We start from the raw sequence: 24022 nt of genomic DNA, 5'->3' as shown, positions 1-24022 counted from the left end.
ATAAACCACTAGAAGAACTCATTGGGTCATGCAACATCTGAGGAGGTAAAGGAAGAAGCTGAAGAATGAAATTAGGAAACCATAAGAAGGCCTTGGCAAGCAGGATTAAGGAAAACCCCAAGGCATTCTACAAGTATGTGAAGAGCAAGAGGATTAGCTGTGTGAGGATTGGATCAATCAGGAGTGAGAGTGGAAACATGCATCGAGCCAGAGGAGGTAGCAGGGGTACTTAATGGATACTTTGCTTCAGTATTTACCAGTGAAAAGGACCTTGGCAATTGTGGGGATGACTTGGAGCTTTTGAAAGGTATTAAGTTAGATAAGTCGCCAGGACCAGATGAGATATACCTCAGGCTACTGTGGGAAGCGAAGGAGGAAATTGCTGAGCTTCTGCCAATGATCTTTGCATCATCAATAAAGACAGGAGAAGTACCAGAGGATTGGAAGGATGCAAATGTTGTTCCCTTGTTCAAGCAAAAGAGGAGAGATAACCCAGGAAGTTATAGACCAGTGAGTCTTACTTCAGTGGTGGGCGAGTTGTTGGAGAAGATCCTGAGAGGCAGGATTTATGAGCATTTGGAGAGACATAATCTGATTAAGGATAGTCAGCATGGCTTTGTCAAGGGCAGGTCATGCCTTACGAGCCTGATTAAATTCTTTGAGGTTGTAACAAAATACAGTGATGAAGGTAGAGCAGTAGATGTAGTGTATATAGATTTCAGTAAGGTATTTGATAAGCTTCCCCAAGTGAGGCTCATTCAGAAAGTAATGAGGCATGAGATCCAAGGAGACCTTGCTTTGTGGATCCTGAATTGGCTTGCCCACAGAAAGCAAAGGATGGTTGTAGATGGTTCATATTCTGCATGGAGGATGGTGAGCAGTAGTGTTCTGCAGGGTTCTGTCCTGGGATCCTTCCTCTTTGTGATTTTTATAAATGACCTGGATGAAGAAATAGAAGGGTGCGTTAGTAACTTTGCTAATGACACAAAAGTTGGGGATATTGTGGATAATCTGGAGGGTTGTTAGAGGTTGCAGTGTGACATCGATAGGATGCAGATCTGAGCTGAGAAGTGGCAGATGGAATTCAACCCAGATAAGTTGGAAGTGGTTCATTTTGGTACATCAAATTTGAAGACAGAGTACAATATTAATGGTAGGATTTTTGGCAGTGTGGAGGATCAGCAAGATCTTGAGGTCCATGTCCAAAGGACACTCAAAGCTGCTGCATAGGTTGACAGTTTTGTTTAGAAGGCTATGGTGTGCTGGCCTTCTTCAACCATGGGATTGAGTTCAAGAGCTGTGAGGTAATGTTACAGCTCTAGAAGACCTTGGTCAGACCCACTTGGAGTACTGTGTTCAGTTCTGGTCACCTCATTACAGGAAGGATATGGATACTATAGAAAGAGTGCAGAGGAGATTTACAAGGATGTTGCCTGGATTGGAGAGCATACCTTATGACAATGGTTCGAGTGAACTTGGCCTTTTCTCCTTGGAGTGATGGCAGATGAGAGGTGACGTGATAGAGGTGTATAGGATGATGAGTGGCATTGAACGTATGGATAGCCAGGGCTGAAATAGCCAACATGAGAGGGCACAGTTTTACAGTGCTTAGAAGAAGGTACAAAAGGGAAGTCAGGGGTAAGTTTTTCCACGCACAGAGTGGTGGGTGTGGAATGCGCTGCCTGCGACGGTGGTGGAGGCGGATATACTAGAGTCTTTTAAGAGATGGATACATGGAGCTTAGAAAAATAGAGGGCTATGCAGTAGGGAAATCCTAGGCAGTTTCTAAGAGTAGGTTACATGGTTGGTACAACATTGTGGGCCGAAGCGCCTGTAATGTGCTGTGGATTTCTATGTTTTATGAGTGGATTAAATGAAATGGAAAATTCAACATTCGTATCATTGATCTATAGGCCATCAGAATTAGATTTATTATCAATGTTGTATGATGTGGAATTTGTCGGTTACCCAAGTGGGTATGAGATGCTGTTCTAGCTTGTTTGTCCTCACCTTGACAATGTAAAAGGCTGAGAATAGACAGGTCAGTGTGAGACAGCACAGTAACATACCAGTTAGCGTAATGCCAGTGATCATAGCTCAATTTCCACAATGCATTTCATAGAACAGTACAACACAGGGACAGGTGAATGGCTAACTAAACTAATCCCTCCTGCCTACACAATGTCCGTATCCTTCCATTTTCCACACATTCGTGTGCCTATATAAATGTCTCTTAAAAGTCTCTAATGTACAATGTCTGTCTCTACTACCACACCATGCAGCACATTCAAGGTACCCGTCACTCTGTTTTTTAAAAAAATTGCCCCTTGCTTCTCCTTGAATGTTAGTGGTACAGCAAACTCCACTGCTTCTTATTTGGTTCTCCATGGCCACTTAGGTTTGATCAATCAGATATAGAAGATAAAGACCAGCTTTGTCAGCAACAGTCATGATCTAAGAAATATTTTACTAAAATATGGTTAATGTGTAATTATGCATTGTGTTTTGTTTTGCAGTGCACACAATTGGTGATAATCCTAGATATTAGTCTTTATAGCAATCAAAATGTAACTGTTGGCATTCCTGTGTTTATGCCTGAGTAGTGTTGACTGCACTTAGTTTTCTGGAAGTACAATGTGTCCAGTTGAGTTGGATTGTAACTTGTTAGCTTGAGGCAGCAGAATCTCTTTCATGGAGCATGATCTGCCAAATGTACAAGGTGTTCTCCTCGGCTTTCCAGATAGTTTCAGAATGGGGAACCTGTTGAATGACAGAGAGGCCTTCTGGACAACATGGAGTTCACTATAGTGCAATCTCTATTTCCTTTTCTGATGTTCATTTTGTTCAGGATATTTCTGCTTTGTTTTCAAACTTCCAGTGATTGAAATTTATTTTTATGACTGAAGCTGTCATGATACTGCTAGCATTATTACTGGTGTTTATTTATGTAATGAATCATGACTTGCATTTGTTTTCTACTTTCAAAGTTATCCTCAACGTATTGGGTAGTGTCCCATATTAAACAGGACATAGAACAGTACAGCACAGTACTAGCCCTCAGCTCACGATGTTGTGCCGACCCTTTAACCTACCCCAATGTCAATGTACCCCTCCCCTCCTACATAACTATTTTTCTTTCATCCATGTGCTGATCCAAGTGTCACTTAAATGTCCCAAATTATCTGCCTCTGTCACCACCCGTCAGCTCATTCCAAACATAATGTACTATAATGTTTAAAAAAAAACTACCTCTAACATCCCCATATACTTCCATCCAATCTCCTTGAACTTATGCCCTCTTTCCACCCCAGGGAAAAGTCTCTGACTGTCCACTCAATCTATGCCTCTTACCTTGTACATCTCTATCAAGTCGTCTTTCATCCTCCGCTCCAAAGAGAAAAGCCCAACTTGTCCTCATGAGATATATTCTCATTTTCATTTCATTTCTAAATCTTTTTATTAATATTATTGAAAATTGACAACAAAAATACATTAAAATAATCAAGTCAATATATCAATATGTATAATAAGAGTCAAACTATTAGCCAAGCTAAACAGTATATCAATAATAATAAGAAAAAACAACATGTTAAAGCTTTTTTTTTGGAGAAAAGAAAGAAGGAAAAAAGAACCCCTGCTAACTAAAACAAACAAAAAAAAACCCTTCTAACAAAAAAAACGAGAAAAAGAAAAACCCATTTGGAGCACAAACCCGGAGCTATATGCCATACAAGCTTACATTTTTAAAAAAAATCAATCCGCCAACCAAATCCATTTACCCAAGAATCAGAAGGGGACCATCTTAATTAACTCAAATCAAATGATAGTAGCAGGCAAAAGAGCCCCACCTTTTCTCAAAGTCAAATCAAGGATCAAAAGTTCAACTTCTGATTTTTTCCAAACTGAGACATAGCATCACCTGAGAGAACCATTGTATCAAAGTGGGAGCAGAAGCATCTTTCCATTTTAATAAAATAGCCCTTCTGGCCAATAATGTAACAAATGCAATTACATGTTGGTTTGATATAGAAATACCATGAATATATTGAGGAATTATACCAAACAAAACTGTCTACTTATTAGGTTGTAAATTAATTTTTAAAGCTTTAGAAATTGTAGAAAAAATAGATTTCCAAAACTGTTTCAATACAGAAAATGACCAAAACATATTTGTCAATGTAGCTATCTCAGTTTTAAATCTATCACACTGACTATTAACATTAGGAAGTATTTTAGACAGTTTCTCCTTTGTCAAATAATAATGATGTACAATTTTAAATTGAATTAAAGAATGACTAGCACAAATCGAAGAAGAGTTAATCAACTTAAGAATTTGCAACCAATCCTCTGTTATCAAAGTCATGTTAAACGCTCTTTCCCAATCTTGCTTAATCTTAAATAGAGGATAATTATCCTGTTGTAATAGTAAATTATAATTTTTCCCAATAAAACCTTCCACTAAAGGGTTCATTTTTAAAATAATGTCTAACAGGTCAGAATCTTGCATATATGGAAAATTACTTAAATATTCTTGTAAAAAATGTCTGACCTGCAGATATTGCAAAAAGTGTGAATGTGAAAGAGAGTATTTAGTTACTAATTTCTCAAAGGACATCAATCAGCCCTCTTGAAACAGATCCATAAATGAATAAATTCCTTTATTCCTCCAAAGAGAAAAGGTAGGATCACTAAGTGAAGGTTTAAATAAATAGTTTCGATAAATTAAACAAAGAAGGTTAAATTTTTTAAGATTAAAAAACTTAGGAAACTGGTACCAAATTTGTAATGACTGCTTAATCATAGGATTTATATTTAAAATAGAAATTTTGGCTAGTTATACAGGTAAAGAAGCTCCTGATAATGAACTTAAGTAAAATTGTTTCACAACTTTCAATTCCAGATCAACCCATGGTGGTTATTCATTTTTATCAGTCCAATATAACCAAGAACACGCATAGCGTATATTAACCACCTAATAATACATTCTTAAATTAGGCAAAACAAGACCTCCATCCTTTTTTTAATTTTTGTAAATGACATTTTCCAATTCTTGGTCTTCTATTATTCCAAACAAAAGATGAAATAATAGAGTCAACCTGATCAAAAAACTTCTTAGTTAAAAAAAAATAGGAATTTTTGAAATACATATAAAAAACTTTGGTAAGATCATCATTTTAACTGCATGAATTCGGCCAACTAACGAAAGTGTAAGAGGATTCCACCTAGAAAATAATTGCTTCATAAAATCCACTAAGGGAACTAAATTGGCTCTATAAAGGTCTCCATAATTTTTAGTGATGATAATACCTAAATATTTAAAAGAATCCATAACTTTAAAAGAAATATCATCATATATAAAAGCAGAATCATTTAAAGGAAATAATTCACTTTTATGCAGGTTTAATTTATATCCTGAAAACTTTCCAAATTCATATAATAATTTCAATTAGCTAGGTATAGATTCTTCAGGATTCGAAACATAAACTAAGAGATCATAAGCATAAAGGGAAATCTTATGAATAGTCCCATTTATGGAAATTCCTTGAATATCCTTAGCTTCACAAAGTGCAATAGCCAAAGGTTCCAGCACCAAATTAAATAACAACGGACTTAACGGAATCCTTGTCTTGTACCCCGCGAAAGTCGAAGAAAGGAGGATCTACAGTTACTAGTAATCACAGTGGCAATAGGGCTTTTATATATCATTCTAATCCACTTATTAAAATTAGTACCCAAGCTAAATTTCTCTAAAACATTAAATAAATATTTCCATTCAACACTATCAAATGCCTTTTCAGCGTCAAAAGAAACAACACATTGGGGAGTTTTCGAGGGGGGTGAGTATATAACATTTAACAGTCTCCGAGTGCTAGAAAAAGAATAACGGCCGTTTATAAAACCTGTCTGGTCCTGAGAAATAATTTTAGCTAGTATATTCTCCAACCAATTAGCCATTACTTTTGAAAGAATTTTAGCATCTACATTTAATAATGAGATAGGTCTGTATGAAGCACAATTCGTAGGGTCTTTATCTTTCTTAAGAATTAAAGAAATAGAAGCTTCATAAAATGTAAAAGGTAACTCTCCTAACAAAAAAGAATCTTTAAGCAATTAGCAATTAAGGCATCCGTTAGTCTTGCGAGACCATGGATCTGCGCCTGGAAAGTCTTCACTTTCCAGGGCGCAAGCCTGGGCAAGGTTGTATGGAAGACAGGCAGTTGCCCATGCTGCAAGCCTCCCCTCTCCACGATATCGATGTTGTCCAAGGGAAGGGCATTAGGACCCATACAGCTTGGCACCAGTGAGCATTTCCAACCTATAAGGAGTAAGCAAATTTTCAAATTTTTTATAAAATCCTGCAGAAAACCCATCCAGTCCAGGAGCTTTACCAGATTGCATTGAAAAAAATAGCTTTCTGAATTTCTCTTTCAGTAAAAGGAGAACTGTATCAAGAAGTTGTTGATCTTCAACAGATATTCTAGGAAAATCAATCTTTTGTAAAAGGGCATTCAGGCTGGATGCCTGCCCAAAAAGGCTGGAAACTGAGATTTATAGAGTTCACTGTAATAGTCTTGAAAAATTTTATTAATATCTTCATAATTACAAGCTAAACTACTATCTCCCTTAATGAATTTTTAAAATTTGTCTTTTAGCTCTAACTGCTTTTGGTTGGGATGCTAATGGCTTATTACTTTTATCTCCAAACACATAAAATTGACTTTTTAATTTAAGCAAATTTCTTTCAATAGGATAAGTTAATAATAAGTTATATTGTGATTGAAGTTCAACCCCTTGTTTAAATAAATCAATATTAGGAGGGACTGCATAAGTATTATCCAAGTCTTTAATTTGTTTTAAAATCCTATCTAACTCTATTTTTGTCTGTTTCTTAAACTTAGCCAAATAGGAGATTATCTGACCTCGCAAATACGCTTTAAATGTATCCCATATAATCAATTTCAACACATCTCTCATATTATTAAAAAGAAAAAAATCTTTTAGTTGAATCTCTATAAATTTGACAAAGTCCAAACTTTGTAATAAGTTTTCTGGAAAACGCCAAGGCAAGTTTACATTACTAACATCATTCAATTCAAAAGTTAAGCTTAAAGGTGCATGATCCGAGACAGCAATAGCGTCATATTCATATTTCTGGACTTTGGACAAAAATTGGAAATCAGCTATAAAATAATCAATTCTCGAATATTTTTTATGGACGTGTGAATAAAAAGAATAATCTCTATCATTAGGATGTAGGTTTCTCCAAATTTCTGTTGAACCATAATCAGTTAAAAAGGAATTAATATTAGGTCCATATAGATTAACCAGGACAATTTTTCTATTACAAATTGTGCCTTTAATAATTAAAAATCTACCGTTGATATCTGAGACGATGTCTTCTTGGATAAATAAAATATTAGATTTAATAAAAGTAGATACTCCCTTTGTTTTATTTTGACAAGTAGCATGATATTGAAGGCCCTTCTATGTTTTAAAAAATCTATTTTAATCACCCGTTCTGATATGCGTTTCTTGAACAAAAATTATATTGGGCTGGAATCGATTAATAATTTTCGAAGTCTTCTTTCGTTTATAGGGTGATTCCAGCCACGTACGTTCCAACTAATAACGTTTATCTGTTTAATTACCATAGAATATTGTTTTAAACAGGAAAATACACACATACCATCGCGGGCTAATCGAAGATGCCAGTGATGAGTATAACCATATAGAAAACACGCATGCTCCAGAACTCCATAATGGGAAAATAACTGAAAAAAAATCACACAATAAACCCAAAAGTGCAAAAATACCCCGAATCCTTCGACCATCCCAAAAGATAGAAATCCGGCAAAAGGAAGGAAAAAGCTGGAATGCCTCCCCAAAGAGAAAAGAAAAAGCAGAACTCTGCGTGCGGCTCAATATAAATAGTGATTTAAAAGTTTTTCTCCCAATTCCCCCCTCCCCTTTAGAAAGAAAGTACATGTCCCTAAGATAAGAAAGCCCTGCAGAGAAGCAGAAAAAGAATGTTTATGGTTAATCATTGAAAATATACTAGGGAATGCAAAAACAAGTCTCCAGAATCCAAAACAATACTATTAAACCTAAACAATACAATCTCTAACAAGAGAAAGGCACCATTATTCATTCCTTTAACTTACTACCCAACTTTAACAAAAGAAAGTAAAGCTAATTATCTATTCTAAACACTCCTCACTGTATGAGAGAGTCTATATAAACTATAAAAGCTATCACTTAATTAGTAAAAGGAAGAAAGAAGCAGATAATAAAACCAGTTAATAATCTGTCCACTGTGTTAGTTCACTGCATATACCAAACAGACTTCAAAAAAGTCATTCACTAGTCAGACAAAGAAGTTCAACTCTTCTTTAAATAGTTCATCGATCAAAGGAAATCCTCAGCATATCAAAAATCTTCAAAGCCTGTTTTCTTTCAGAAAATTATTCAGCAACCCAAATATCCTTCATGTGTCAGCCGACTCCACGATGGAGTTAACAAAGTCCGATGCTGCTTGGGGATCCGAAAACACACGAGGTGTAGAATCTTTAGGAAATAATTTTAATCTAGCGGGATAACGAAGCAATGGGAAAAAGTCCCTTTGCATGAGTTTTTTCATAGCTGGGACAAATTTGATCCACTGTTCCATAATTTCCCATGGATAGTCTTCGTAAAAACGGATCTTGGAACCATTAAATTTAAAAACTCTGTTTCTTTGCACATTTTATGATTTGGTCTTTAACTTTAAAGTGAAGAAAATTGACCAAAATTGGCCGAGCTTTACCTGAAATCTGAGAATGCGAAATGGAAATTCTCTGAGCTCTTTCAATATCGGGAGGCTGAGGTAGAGTATCCGGAAACAAAGATTGAAACAAATTGGCAAAATAGTCCAATAAATTCCTACTCTCAGAACTTTCCTTCAGTCCGATAATTCGAATGTTATTCTGACGAGCCTTCGCCTCTAAATTGACAATTTTACGTTGAGCCTGGTCCAAGCGGGTTGAAATATCCACAATATGACGTTTCAATTCTTTAAACTCAGTATTCAAAGAAATAATGTTTTCCTCAATAGTCTGAAAACACTGTCGGAATGACTTCAACTCAGAAGTGTTATTGTCTATTTTGTTGTCGAGAGCCATCAACGCACGTTCCAAGCACTCAGCCCAGACAAGCATATCTTCCGATTTTTCTTTCGAAGTTTTTCCCTTTCCATTGCTGGGTTCAAAAGACTGCTTTCCACTTCTTAAAGGATATGACATAATGACAACTATTTCCCTCTCAGATCTGAAAAATAGAAGTTAAACATTCAAGGTTTAAACTGGGGAAAAGGAGGAATTAAAGGCAGCCACAAAATTTATGTATTACTCCATTGAGCCGCAGGCGAAAGTCCATATTCTCTAATCCAGACAGCATCCTGGTAAATCTCCTCTGTACCCTCTCTAAAGCTTCCACAACCTCCCTATAATGAGGAAACCAAATCTGAACACAGTACTCCGTGTGGTCGAACCAGAGTTTTGTAGAGCTGTAACATTATCACATGATTTGAACTTAATCCCCTGACCAATAAAGGCCAGAAGACCGTACAAATTTTTAACCACCTATTAACTTGCACTGCAGCTTTAAGAGATCTTTGGGTGTGTATCCTCAGATTCCTCATCTTACACACTGCCAAGAATCCTATTTATCTTGTAACTCTGCCGTCAAGTTTGATCTTCCACAGTGTATCACTTTCTACTTTTCTGGATTGAATTCCATCTGTCACTTCTCAGCCCAGCTCTGCATCCTGTCAATGTCCTGTTGTAACCTGTAACCTACAACCTTCCACACTATCAACCTTTGTGTCATTGGAAGAATTACTAACCCACATTTCCACTTCCTCATTGTCAAACAATTCCAATTCAGTCAGGCGTGAGGTGTTAAGTAACATTCGTGCCGCAACAATGCCAGGCAATGTCCACTTCTGATGATTGGGAAACCTGCATTTGCCTTTGACATACAATGAATAGCATTACCATTGCTGAGTCACTTGTCATCGATGTACTGTGTGAGGTGATCCGAATGACCAGAAACCTACGACCAACCATAGAAATAGTAGCTATATGAGAGTAATATTCAGGAGGGATAGACATGAAAGAAAAGGAGGTGGGGTGGAGTTGCTGGTTAAAGATGAGATTAACGCAATAGAAAGGAAGGACATAAGCCGGGAAGATGTGGAATCGATATGGGTAGAGCTGCGTAACACTAAGGGGCAGAAAACGCTGGTGGGAGTTGTGTACAGGCCACCTAACAGTAGTAGTGAGGTCGGAGATGGTATTAAACAGGAAATTAGAAATGTGTGCAATAAAGGAACAGCAGTTATAATGGGTGACTTCAATCTACATGTAGATTGGATGAACCAAATTGGTAAAGGTGCTGAGGAAGAGGATTTCTTGGAATGAATGCGGGATGGTTTTTTGAACCAACATGTCGAGGAACCAACTAGAGAGCAGGCTATTCTAGACTGGGTTTTGAGCAATGAGGAAGGGTTAATTAGCAATCTTGTCGTGAGAGGCCCCTTGGGTAAGAGTGACCATAATATGGTGAAATTCTTCATTAAGATGGAGAGTGACATAGTTAATTCAGAAACAAAGGTTCTGAACTTAAAGAGGGGTAACTTTGAAGGTATGAGACGTGAATTAGCTAAGATAGACTGGCAAATGACACTTAAAGGATTGACGGTGGATATGCAATGGCAAGCATTTAAGGATTACATGGATGAACTACAACAATTGTTCATCCCAGTTTGGCAAAAGAATAAATCAAGGAAGGTAGTGCACCCGTGGCTAACAAGAGAAATTAGGGATAGTATCAATTCCAAAGAAGAAGCATACAAGTTAGCCAGAAAAAGTGACTCACCTGAGAACTGGGAGAAATTCAGAGTTCAGCAGAGGAGGCCAAAGGGCTTAATTAGGAAGGGGAAAAAAGATTATGAGAGAAAACTAGCAGGGAACATAAAAACTGACTGTAAAAGCTTTTATAGATATGTAAAAAGGAAAAGACTGGTAAAGACAAATGTAGGTCCCCTACAGACAGAAACAGGTGAATTGATTATGGGGAGCAAGGACATGGCAGACCAATTGAATAATTACTTTGGTTCTGCCTTCACTAAGGAGGACATAAATAATCTTCCAGAAATAGTAGGGGACAGAGGGTCCAGTGAGATGGAGGAACTGAGCGAAATACATGTTAGTAGGGAAGTGGTGTTGGGTAAATTGAAGGGATTAAAGGCAGATAAATCCCCAGGGCCAGATGGTCTGCATCCCAGAGTGCTTCAGGAAGTAGCCCAAGAAATAGTGGATGCATTAGTGATAATTTTTCAAAACTCGTTAGATTCTGGACTAGTTCCTGAGGATTGGAGGGTGGCTAATGTAACCCCACTTTTTGAAAAAGGAGGGAGAGAGAAACCGGGGAATTATAGACCGGTTAGCCTAATGTCGGTGGTGGGGAAACTGCTGGAGTCAGTTATCAAAGATGTGATAACAGCACATTTGGAAAGCGGTGAAATCATCGGACAAAGTCAGCATTGGATTTGTGAAAGGAAAATCATGTCTGACGAATCTCAGAATTTTTTGAGGATGTAACTAGTAGAGTGGATAGGGGAGAACCAGTGGATGTGGTATATTTGGATTTTCAAAAGGCTTTTGACAAGGTCCCACACAGGAGATTAGTGTGCAAACTTAAAGCACACGGTATTGGGGGTAAGGTATTGATGTGGATAGAGAATTGGTTAGCAGACGGAAAGCAAAGAGTGGGAATAAACGGGACCTTTTCAGAATGGCAGGCAGTGACTAGTGGGGTGCCGCAAGGCTCAGTGCTGGGACTCCAGTTGTTTACAATATATATTAATGACTTGGATGAGGGGATTAAATGCAGCATCTCCAAGTTTGCGGATGACACGAAGCTGGGTGGCAGTGTTAGCTGTGAGGAGGACGCTAAGAGGATGCAGGGTGACTTGGATAGGTTGGGTGAGTGGGCAAATTCATGGCAGATGCAATTTAATGTGGATAAATGTGAAGTTATCCACTTTGGTGGCAAAAATAGGAAAACAGATTATTATCTGAATGGTGGCCGATTAGGAAAAGGGGAGGTGCATCGAGATCTGGGTGTCATTATACACCAGTCATTGAAAGTGGGCATGCAGGTACAGCAGGCGGTGAAAAAGGCGAATGGTATGTTGGCATTTATAGCAAGAGGATTCGAGTACAGGAGCAGGGAGGTACTACTGCAGTTGTATAAGGCCTTGGTGAGACCGCACCTGGAGTATTGTGTGCAGTTTTGGTCCCCTAATCTGAGGAAAGACATCCTTGCCATAGAGGGAGTACAAAGAAGGTTCACCAGATTGATTCCTGGGATGGCAGGACTTTCATATGAAGAAAGACTGGATGAACTGGGCTTGTACTCATTGGAATTTAGAAGATTGAGGGGGGATCTGATTGAAACGTATAAGATCCTAAAGGGATTGGACAGGCTAGGTGCAGGAAGATTGTTCCCGATGTTGGGGAAGTCCAGAACGAGGGGTCACAGTTTGAGGATAAAGGGGAAGCCTTTTAGGACCGAGATTAGGAAAAACTTCTTCACACAGAGAGTGGTGAATCTGTGGAATTCTCTGCCACAGGAAACAGTTGAGGCCAGTTCATTGGCTATATTTAAGAGGGAGTTAGATATGGCCCTTGTGGCTACGGGGATCAGGGGGTATGGAGGGAAGGCTAATGCAGGGTTCTGAGTTGGATGATCAGCCATGATCATAATAAATGGCGGTGCAGGCTTGAAGGGCCGAATGGCCTACTCCTGCACCTATTTTCTATGTTTCTATGTAACCCAGGCAACCTTGGCCTCACCTTATAAAAAATTTTCTTTATTCTGTTCCCCACCCTCTGCTTTAAACTTAAAACTGACTCATTTTCTCAGTTTCCCAATTTTGATGGTATTTAGCAAAACATCCACGCCTTTTGCACCTGCCACACATGGGCAGGTTTCTGACATGTGCAGTTTAAAAAAAAATTTCAGCAAGACAGTTCTTCCAAATGATATCTCATTAACATTTCTGCCAATGTCAGTAGATGGTTCACAAACACGAGGACATCTGCAGATGTTGTAAATGCAAGATACACAAAATACTGGAGGAACTCAGCAGGCCAGGCAGCATCTATGGAAAAGAGTACAGTCGAAGTTTCAGACTGAGACACTTCATCAAGACGCGGGGGGGGGGGGGTCGGAAATGAGTAAGAAGGTAGGGGAGGGGAGGAAGAAGTATGAAGTGGTAGGTGATAGGTGAAACTGGGAGAGGGAGAGAAGGAGGGGTGAAGAAAGGAGCTGGGAAATTGGTGAAAGAGGTAAAGGGCTGGGGAAGGGAGGATCTGATAGGAGAGGGTAGAGGAAAGACATGGAAAAAAGGGAAGGGGGGAGGAGCACCACAGAGAGGTGATGGACAGGTAAGGAGATAAGATGAGAAAGGGAAACAGAAATAGTGTAGGAGAGGGGACGGCAATTACTGGAAGTTTGAGAAACTGATGTTCATGCCAGGTTGGAGGCTATTCAGAGGGAATGTAAGATGTTGCTCTTACAACCCAAGTGTTGCCTCATTGTGACAGTAGAGGAGGCCATGGACTGACATGTCGGGATGGGAAGATGGTTGTTCTTCAACCCGCAACCCAGAAGCTGCGATGACTGTATAGGTTGAAAGATTTCTCGACTCATGATGTTTCTAAGGTGGGGGCTTATATGGGAGGCAGGGTTTGAGGGTCGGCACAACATTGTGGGCCGAAGGGCCTGTACTGTGCTGTACTATTCTATGTTCTATGTTAAAAACTGGCAAAGTTGTAAATCTGGTTACTGTTGATGTTCTGCCTGCTGAGACGGGGGCATCTAAGTGAAGTCTCTATGTTTTGGTCAGCAGCACCATATTATTGCACCACACTTAAGCAGTATTGAGCAGAAGCACTGAATTCAGAGCAAGCCATCCTATTTATAATAGGCATCATGGTAGTATAGCTGTTAGTGCAAAGCCACTACAGCCCTGGGGTGTTGGAGTTCCCGGCATCATCTGTAAGGAGTCTCTATACATCCTCCCCATGGAATGTGTGGGTTTTCTCTGGGTACTCTGGTTTCTTCCCACAGTCCAATTAACTGAATAAGTTAGTTGTTCATTGTAAATTGTTCCGCGATTAGGTTCCGGTTAAATCAGGGTTGTTGGGTGGTGCGGCTCAAAGAGCTGAAAGGTCTTGTTTTCCTGTGTTGTGTGTGGAACCTGCTAGTATTCTTGCTCTTGATTGCATAAACTGCAACATGCAAATTCAAGTTTAATTGTCATTCAACCATTCCTATGAATAAGCCAAACTAAACAGAACCAGCAGACACACACTGCATATAGCACATAGATAGAAACACACTCTGCTGACCCACGACTGTGCAGCAATACACAGCTCGAATCACATCATCAGATTTGCCGATGACACGACCATGGTGGGTCTCATCAGCAAGGACGACGAGTCAGCATACAGACTGGTGCAGCGGCTAACAGACTGGTGCAGAGCCAACAACCTGTCTCTGAATGTGAACAAAACAAAAGAGATGGTTGTTGACTTCAGGAGAGCACAGAGCGACCACTCTCCGTTGAACATTGACGGCTACTCCATTGAGATCGTCAAGAGCACCAAATTTCTTGGTGTTCACCTGGCGGAGAATCTCACCTGGTCCCTCAACACCAGCTCCATAGCCAAGAAAGCCCAGCAGCGTCTCTACTTTCTGCGAAGGCTGAGAAAAGTCCACCTCCCACCCACCCATCCTCACCGCATTCTCCAGAGGATGTATCGAGAGCATCCTGAGCAGCTGCATCACTGCCTCGTTCGGGAATTGCACCGTCTCGGATTGCAAGACCCTGCAGCGGTTAGTGAGGTCAGCTGAGAAAATCATGGGGGTCTCTCTTCCTGCTATTACAGACATTTATACCACACGCTGCATCTGCAAAGCTAACAGTATTGTGAAGGACCCCACGCACCCCTCATACAAACTCTTCTCCCTCCTGCCATCTGGCAAAAGGTACTGAAGCATTCGGGCTCTCACGACCAGACTGTGCAACAGTTTCTTCCCCCAAGCCATCAGACTCCTTAATACCCAGAGTCTAGACTGACATCTACATCATTTATTATTATATTGTAATTTGTCCTCTACTGTGCCTATCGTCTTGTTTATTAATTATTGTTCTGCCCTGCACTGTTTTGTGCCCTTTATGTAGTCCTGTGCAGGTCTGTAGTCTAGTGCAGTTTTTATGTTGTTTCACGTAGTCTAGTGTAGCCTTGTGCTGTCTCACTTAGTCTAGTGTAGTTTTGTGTTGATTCATGTCGCATCAGGGTCCTGGAGCAATGTTGTTTTGTTTTTTCTGTGTACTGTACCAGCAGCTTATGGTCGAAATGACAACAAACTTGACTTGATATACAGTCACAAAACAGTAATATAGCCCACTGGATGCACTGAGGTGGTCTAACATCAAGTCATTATAACATGGTGATGGCACTGGCCTTTACAACGAAGTTTTTGCCACCAACTTTCTGGGTGCACTAGAGGATTGGCTATTTTTAATGGATCCTGGGAAGGTTCCTGAGTCCAGCAGAAGACAGTGACATCTGTGGATTAGTGGAGGCAAAAATCAATGTAGAAGTGCACTCAGTGGCCACTTTATTAGGCACACCTGCTCGTTAATGCAAATATCAGGTCATCCAATCACATGACAGCAGCTCAATGCATAAAAGCATCCAGACCTGGTCAAGAGGTTCAGTTTTTGCTCAGACCAAACATCAAAATGAGGAAGAAATGTGATCTAAGTGACTTTGACTGTGCAATGATTTTTCGTGCCAGAAGGTATGGTGGGTATCTTAGAAACTGCTGATCTCCTGAGATTTTCATATACAAGAGTCTCTAGAGTTTACAGAGAATGGTGGAAAAAAACCAAAAAAAAATTCAATAAGCAGTAGTTGTGTGGGTAAAAATGCCTTGTTAATGAAAGAGGTCAGAAGAGAATGGCCAGACACTGGTTCAAGCTGACAGAAAGGCAACAGTAACTTAAATAACCACATGTTCCAACAGTGGTGTGCAGAAAAGCATCTCTGAACACGCAATGTGTTGAAATTTGAAGTGGTTGAGCTACAGCAGCCAGAAGATTATGAACCTACACTCAGTGGCCACTCTAATGGGTACAGGAGGTACCTAATGATGTGGCCACTGACTATATATTCTATTGAACACTACTGTAATTGTTTAGTGAACTGAGGGTCAGAATGCAAACTTGGTGCCTGACACTAGAAATGTAAGAGAAACCCATAAGTATTTCCAGAGCATGCAAATAACCTATTTCAATCAACTTCAAACATTTGGTGCAACACAGTATTGTAGCTTTACAGCACCAGCGACCCGGGTTCAATCCCCTCCACTGTCTCTAGGGAATTTGTAGTTTCTTCCCGTGACCATGTAGGTTTCCTCCAGGTGCATCCTACCGCGTTTTAGTAGGTTAGTTGGTCATATGTAATTGGGTGGTGTAGGTTTATTGGGCTGAAAGGACCTGTTACAGTGCGGTATCGAAATAAATAATGAAAAAAGCATGTTTGGATCATATGAGCACACATAATTTGGCCTTGAAGTTTGAACCTGTAGTACTGCGATAACGGAGGAGCAAAGGGAATGATTATATGCTTGTAAACATATTTCAAACTGAAACAGTTACTTACAGATGTACTTACAGTTGTCACTATCTTTGCTGTGACCTAGCTATGAGCTCAAAGTTTAACACCTGTTTATGCTACTTTGAAAGCAATTGTTTGCAATAAAGATCTCCAGATATTGTCAGTTGATCCAAGCTCTGACATTTGAACACTGTGTGTTTGAAGTGTAAACACTAATAGGATGGTGAAACTTCAGCAGTTCCACAATCTGAAACAGTGGCACTGTTGCTGGTCTCTTTCAACTGTGCATAAAACTACATGAGTGTATTTTGGATAATAAAGTAGATTTTTCCAAATGCTTTATTTTTTTTTCTTTAAAAGTATTATCTTCCCACACATTAAAAAATATAATTATATTGGGAGCAAAAGCTGCAAATGCAAGAAATCCAAAATTAAAAACTAATTTTGAAGCAGTTAACATCGTCAGTGGGGAGAGGGTTCTCTTCTCACTAATGCTACTGATTATTGATATGGACTGATCATGCATAATTCAAAGCATTAAAAAGCTTTCTTGTAAAAACAAAATTAAAGGGGAAAGGATTACTATTTGGCCCATATTCTTATCTGCATTTTCATAATCAAAATCAGGTTTATTATTACTGACAAATGTCATGAACTTTGGCTATCTCAGTAAATATAAATATTTACGACAAGGTTGGATAAATTTTTGCATAGTAGAGGAATTAAGGGTTTATGGGGGGAAAGGCAGGTAGGTGGAGATGATCTTATTGAATGGTGGAGCAGATGGCCTACTCCTGCTGCTATTTCTCATGTTCTTACGTTTTGCGTCAGAAGTACAGAGATTTACTCACTAGTAGTTTTGTGCTGGGTGTCTTTTCTCTCTCTGTGCAATACTTTAGCTTGCTATGATGTAGGATAAATGAAGTTCTCAATGTTCTCAAGTACATTGCAACTAATCTATTAGATCTGAGGTGCTGGCATCATTGTGTGGGCAAACATGACAGCTAGTTTAAGAACAACAAGATTACAATGTTTAGATATAAAACTGAATGGAAGTTATGAAATGAGTACTAAGCATAGAACAATACTGCGCAGAAACAGGCTGTTTGTCCTTCAGTGTCTGCACTAATCATGATGCCATACTAAACTAAATCTGTTCTACATACACATCAACCGTACCCTTCCATTCCCAGCTGGCACATTGTGGGCCGGAGTACTGCACTGTGATGTTCTACGTTCTATGGATGCAGTGAAGATAGTTCCCTATTTAAAACTAATTTCAAAATAAATAGTCTTTACATTTCAAAGAGGAGGATTTTCTTCTGGAGCGGTTATAAATTTTTGGAATTCCCTGCCTCAAAGGTGGTGGTGGAAATCACGGTCTTTTTTAAATAATATTTTTTTATAAGATTTGTACTTGTTAACAAACTCATATTTTTCACATTTACTGGTAGAAAGCAGTATAGCAGCTAACCTAACGGTTTATCACCTTTCTCATTTCTCATTGGCTAAGTATTACATTACATGATGTAATTGTTTTAATTATGTAGTCTATAAATTCATCACTATCTAAAGAACGTCTTATCTATAAAAGTGATAGATCTTTTGGAACCACCATCTTTACTCCTGTGTCTTACACCCCTTAGCAGTAGTGTCTTAGTGTCGTTTCTCAGCTCTTTACTTAGTTTGCTTAGTATCGGTGTGTTTGTACTTTAAAATGAACTGAAATTCTTGAATTAAGGCTGCTCGCTATTCTTGACCCCTGGAGGAACCCTAAGGATCAGAAATTAAATTGAGATCCAACAGTGGTAAAGTCACTGAATGTATTCAAGACTGCTTATCAGAACAAGATGTCAAGAGACATGGGGAGAGCGTGGGAAAGTAATGTTGAGGCTAAGATCAGCCAAGGTCTTGTGGAATAGTAAAGTAGAGACAAGGGCTACTCCTGCTTCTGTTTCTTATGTTCTTATTTAATATCTTCCTTAGATGCTATTGGTATAGTGGGTGTAAAATGCTAATTTGTTTTTTTCTTTTTTTTTGGCCAGCAGTGAAAAACATGCATCATCCATAAAGACTGAACCCTCCACCGTGGTAGAGCAATGGAAGACTTGGTGAAGTCCTTGCCCATGACTGCTTCACAAGGGAATCAGTTTGTGGCCTGGGACAAGATGACCAGTGTGGAGAAGGACTGCCCTGTGATGCCAGCATTCATAGATGATGACATGTTAAAACAATTCGCCAGGCAAGGATATTGGGCAAAGAACCACTCTCTAAGGGGCAAAGTCTATGAGCAAATCATCAAAGCTGTCCCATGCAGGACTGTGACTCCAGATGCTGAGGTCTACAGAGATATTGTGGAGAAAATCACTTGGAAAAGAAATGCTTCCACATTATCACTGCCAGAATTTGTGGATGGCAGCACCATCCCAAACTATTGCCTGAATGTGAATGGAATTGGTGCAGTTAGGAAGATAGTGGTGTGTATTTCCAGCCAGTTTCCAGATATCTCTTTCTGTCCTGTGCTTCCAGCCATCGTGGCGCTGCTCCTGCACTACAGTGCAGATGAAGCAGACTGCTTCGAAAAGGTCTGCCGTCTCCTTGCCTGCAATGACCGGACAAAACACTTCTTCGACCAAACCTTTCTAGCCTACAAATCCTCCTGCATGACTTTCGGAGACTTAGCTAACAAATACTGCCCGGGAGCTCACAAGTTGATTGTAAGTGCTTCAGAGGATGTACTAGAAGTTTACTCTGATTGGCTGCGATGGATATTTGGAGACTTCCCCTTTAACTATGCAGCTCGTGTGTTGGATATCTTCTTTGTTGAAGGATGTAAGGTCCTGTACAGGGTGGCACTAGCTCTCCTCAAGTTCTTCAACAAATTCAGAATCAAACAGCTTGGGAAATCTGCCAATGTTCGAGCTGACATTCAGAGCTTTGCCCAGGGGATCAGCGAGCACATCTCAGTTGAGAAGCTGTTGGAGAAGGCATTTTCCATTCGTCTATTCTCCCGTAAAGAGCTCCGTTTACTCAGAGATGCTAATGAGAAAGCACTGAAGAAAAAGGGTGTCACTGTCAATCAAAAGAGGTATTGAATCTGGCTCACAAGAGGTTCTACATTTGCTGGTAATCCAGAGCAACACACACAACGCTGGGGGAAGTCAGCATTATGAAAGGAGTAATCAGTTGATGGTTGGAGCTGAGACCCTTCATGAGTCCTGATGAAGGGTCTCATCCCAAAATACTGACTGTTTGGTCCTCTCCGTAGCTGCTGCCTGACCTCCTGAATTTCTCCAGCATTGAATCTGGTTTATTGCCATATTAAAATACTTACTTTAACCTCAGGATTATGATACCTAGCTCTCTACTAAAATATTTTCTTCCAAACACTCTGAAGGCATAATTTCAGTTAATTTTGATTCTAGATTCTTTCCGTCACTATTAACTGAAGACAAAGTATTCAAACCACATTTTTTGGAGTGGAGAGATAAGAGATTGCAGATACTGAAATCTAGAGCAAAAAATAAACTGCTGGAGAAACTCTGTAGATCAAGCAGCAGTGATCAAGGCAAAAGCAGGGTCGACATTTCTGGCTGAGACCCTGCATCATTGCATAGAATATACAGAAGTACAGCACACTACAAGCCCTTTGGCCCATGATATTGTGCCAACCTCTTAACCTACTCTAAGGTCAATCTAACCCGTCTCTCCCACATAGCCCTCTATTATACTATCATCCATGTGCCTATCTAAGAGTCTCTTAAATGTCCCTAATGTATCTGCCTTTACCACCTCCCCTGGCAGCACATTCCATGCACCCATCACTGTCTGTGTATCATTTTAAAAGACTGCCTCTGGCATTTTGACCTTCCCCCATACTTTCAGCCAATCATCTTAAAATTATGCCATCATATTAGCCAATATGCCTTGGAGAAAAATGTGCTGACTGTCCACTTTTTGCATCTTATCATGTAGTTCTGTCTCTCGTTCTTGCTGGAATCTGTAGTGATACATAATCTGCTGGAAAAACTCACAGACAAGACCTCTGTTATAAGATTATTAAATGGTTCCCTGGTACAGTGAAATGTGACAAAATCAAAAAGGGTGAATACCAGACTGGAGATTTTGTATTTGAATGTGCGCAGTATACGGAATAAGGTCGATGAACTTGCAGCACAGTTGCAGATTGGCAGGTATAATGTAGTCATCACAGAATCATGGCTGAAAGATTATAGCTGGGAGAATGTCCAAGGATACACATTGTATCGAAAGGACAGGTGGGAAGGCCAGGGGTGGGGGGTGTGTGGGTTGGTGTTGTTCAGTTGGTTAAAAATCAAATCAAATCATTATAAAGAGGTGACTTGGGGTTGGAAGGTTTTGAATCATTTTGGATTGAGCTAAGAAACTGCAAGGGTAAAAAGACCCAGATGGGAGTTGTATACAGACCCCCAAGCAGTAGTGAGGATATGGTCTATAAATTACTAAGAGAGATAGAAAATGCATGCCTAAAGGGCAATGTTACAATAGTCATGGGGGACTTTAATATACAGGTAGACTGGGAAAATCTGATTGGTGTTGGATTACAGGAGGGGGAATTTCAAGAGTGCCTACCAGATGGCTTTTTAGAGCAGCTTGTGGTTGAGCCACTAGAAAATCAGCTATTCTTGATTTGGTATTGTGCAATGAACCAGAATTGATTAGCCCTGTAAAAGAACCCTTGGGAGAAAGTGATCATAATATGATCAAATTCACACTAAAATTTGAGAAGGAGAAGCTAAACTCACATGTATCAGTATTACAGTGGAGTAAAGGGAAATACAAAGGTGTTGACCAGAATTGATTGGAAAAGAACTCTGGCAGGGATGACAGCAGAGCAGCAATTTTTGGAATTTCTGGAAACAATTTGAAAGGCACAGGATACAGACATTCCAAAGAGGAAGAAGTACCCTAAAGAAAAGGTAACATAACCATGGCTAACAAAAGAAGTCAAAGCCAAAATAAAAGCCAAAACAAGGGCATATAATAGTTCAAAGATTAGTGGAAGTTAGAGGATTGGGAAGCTGTCAAATACCAACAGAAGGCAACTAAAAAATGTCATTAAGAAGCTAAAGATGGAATACGGAAATCAGCTAGCCAGCAATATTAAAGGGGATACTAAAAGTTTCTTCAAAACATGAAGTGTGAAAGAGAGGCAAGAGTGGATATTGGACTGTTGGAGAAATAGTAATAGGGGGACAATGGAATGGCAGACAAACTGAATAAGTATTTTGCATCAGTCTTCACTGTGGAAGACACTAGCAGTACGGTGGAAGTTCCAAGTGTCGGAGGTATGAAGTGTGTGAAGTTACAATAACTAGAGAGAAGGTTCTTGGGAAACTGAAAAGTCTCAAGTTAGACAAGTCACCTGGACCAGATGGTGTACACCTCACAGTTTAGAAAGAGGTGGCTGAAGAGACCATAGAGGCATGAGTAATGATCTTTCAAGAAACACTAGATTCTGGAATATTTCTGGAAGACTAGAAATTTGCAAATGTCACTCCACTCTTCAAGAAAGGAGGGGGGCAGAAGAATGGACTATGGGCTAGTTAGTCTGACCTCAGTGGTTGTGAAGAATTTGGAGACTATTATTAAGAATGAGATCTCGGGGTACAAAGTGGCTTCCTCAAGGAAAAATCTTGCCAACAAGAACCTGTTGGAATTCTTTGAAGAAGTAATAAGCAGGATAGGCAAAGGAGAATCATTTGATGTTGTGTACCTTGATTTTCAGAAGGCCTTTGACAAGGTGCCACAGATGAGGTAGTTTAACAAACCATGAGCCCGTGGTATTGTAGGAAAGATTCTAGCATGGATAAAGCATTAGCTGATTGGCAGGAGGTAAAGAGTGGGAATAAAGGGAGCCTTTTCTGACTAGCTGCCAGTGGCTAGTGGTGTTCCACAGAGGTCTGTGTTGGGACCGATTCTTTTTATATTATATGCCAATGATTTGGATGATGTAATTTATGGCTTTGTTGCAAAGTTTGCAGATGGTATGAAGATAGGTGGAGGGGCAGGTAGTTTTGAGGAAGTAGAGAGGCTACAGAAGGACTTAGAGAGATTAGGAGAATGGGCAAAGAAATGGTAGATGGAATACAGTGCTGGGAAGTGTATGGTTATGCACTTTGGTAGAAGAAATGAGAGTTGACTATTTTCTAAATGGAGAGAAAGTACAAAAAACTGGGATGCAAAAGGACTTGGGAGTTCTTGTGCAGGGTTCCCTAAAGGTTAATTTGCAGGTTGAGTCTGTGGTGAGGAAAGCAAATGCAATATCAGCATTCATTTCAAGAGGACAAGAATATAGGAGCAAGGATGTAATGTTGAGACTTTATTCAGCACTGGTGAGGTCTCACTTGGAGTATTGTGAGCAGGTTTGGGTCTCTTGTCTTAGAAAGGATGCGCTGAAACTAGAGAGGGTTCAAAGGAGGTTCATAAAACTGATTCCAGGATTGAATGGTTTATCATCTGAAGAAGCGTTTGATGGCTCTGGGCCTGCGTTCACTAGAATTTGGAAAAAAGAGGGATTAACTCATTGAAACCTATGGAATGGTGAAAGGTCTTGATAGAGTGGATGTGAAGAGGAAAGTTTCCTATGGTGGGAGAGTCTAAGACCAGAGAACACAACCTCAGCGTACAGGGGGGTCCTTTTGAAACGGAGTTGTGAAGGAATTTTTTTCAGCCAGATGGTGGTGATTCTGTGGAATGTTTTGCCACAGGCCGCTGTGGCGGCCAAGTCTTTATGTATATTTAAGGAAGAGGCTGATGGATTCTTGATTGGTCAGGGCATGAAGGGATATGGGGTGAAGGCAGGGGACTGGGGCTGGGAGGAAAATTGGATGAGACATGATGGCAGAACAGACTAGATGGGCCAAATGGCCTAATTCTGTTCCTATATCTTATGGTCTTATGACTTATGATCTACTTTGTTAGAACCTTGTAGCTTATTGACCATCTGCACTGTACTTTCTCTGTAACTAACACTTTATTTTCCATTCTATTACTGCCTCGGTATAGCAACCACCCAAATCAAAGGACCAACCAGACATTCATTCATTCATTCATTCATTCATTCATTCATTCATTCACTCTCACTCTCACTCTCACTCTCACTCTCACTCTCTCTCTCTCTCTCTCTCTCTCTCTCTCTCTCTCTCCCTCTCCCTCTCCCTCTCCCTCTCCCTCTCCCTCTCCCTCTCCCTCTCTCTCTCCCTCTCCCTCTCCCTCTCCCTCTCCCTCTCCCTCTCCCTCTCCCTCTC

General features: G+C 39.9%; 1 protein-coding gene across 4 annotated transcripts in view; it reads left to right on the top strand.

Annotated features, from left to right (window-relative positions):
• The window catches only part of tbc1d24 (TBC1 domain family, member 24), an 83270-nt gene that overhangs the window by 18541 nt on the left and 40707 nt on the right, over positions 1-24022 (top strand). For 2 of the 4 annotated variants that reach the window (XM_072269219.1, XM_072269221.1), the window contains exon 2: positions 18782-19821. In XM_072269219.1, the coding sequence (XP_072125320.1) occupies positions 18833-19821 (989 nt within the window). In that variant the 5' untranslated portion in view covers positions 18782-18832. Of the gene's footprint in view, positions 1-18778; positions 19822-24022 lie in introns of all 4 variants that reach the window. The other 2 variants (XM_072269218.1, XM_072269220.1) reach the window with 1 other exon arrangement.

This window comes from Mobula birostris, chromosome 9, assembly GCF_030028105.1.
Source record: "Mobula birostris isolate sMobBir1 chromosome 9, sMobBir1.hap1, whole genome shotgun sequence".
In the NCBI taxonomy this organism is placed as follows: Eukaryota; Metazoa; Chordata; class Chondrichthyes; order Myliobatiformes; family Myliobatidae; genus Mobula; species Mobula birostris.
This window is presented reverse-complemented; position numbering and strand designations above follow the sequence as displayed.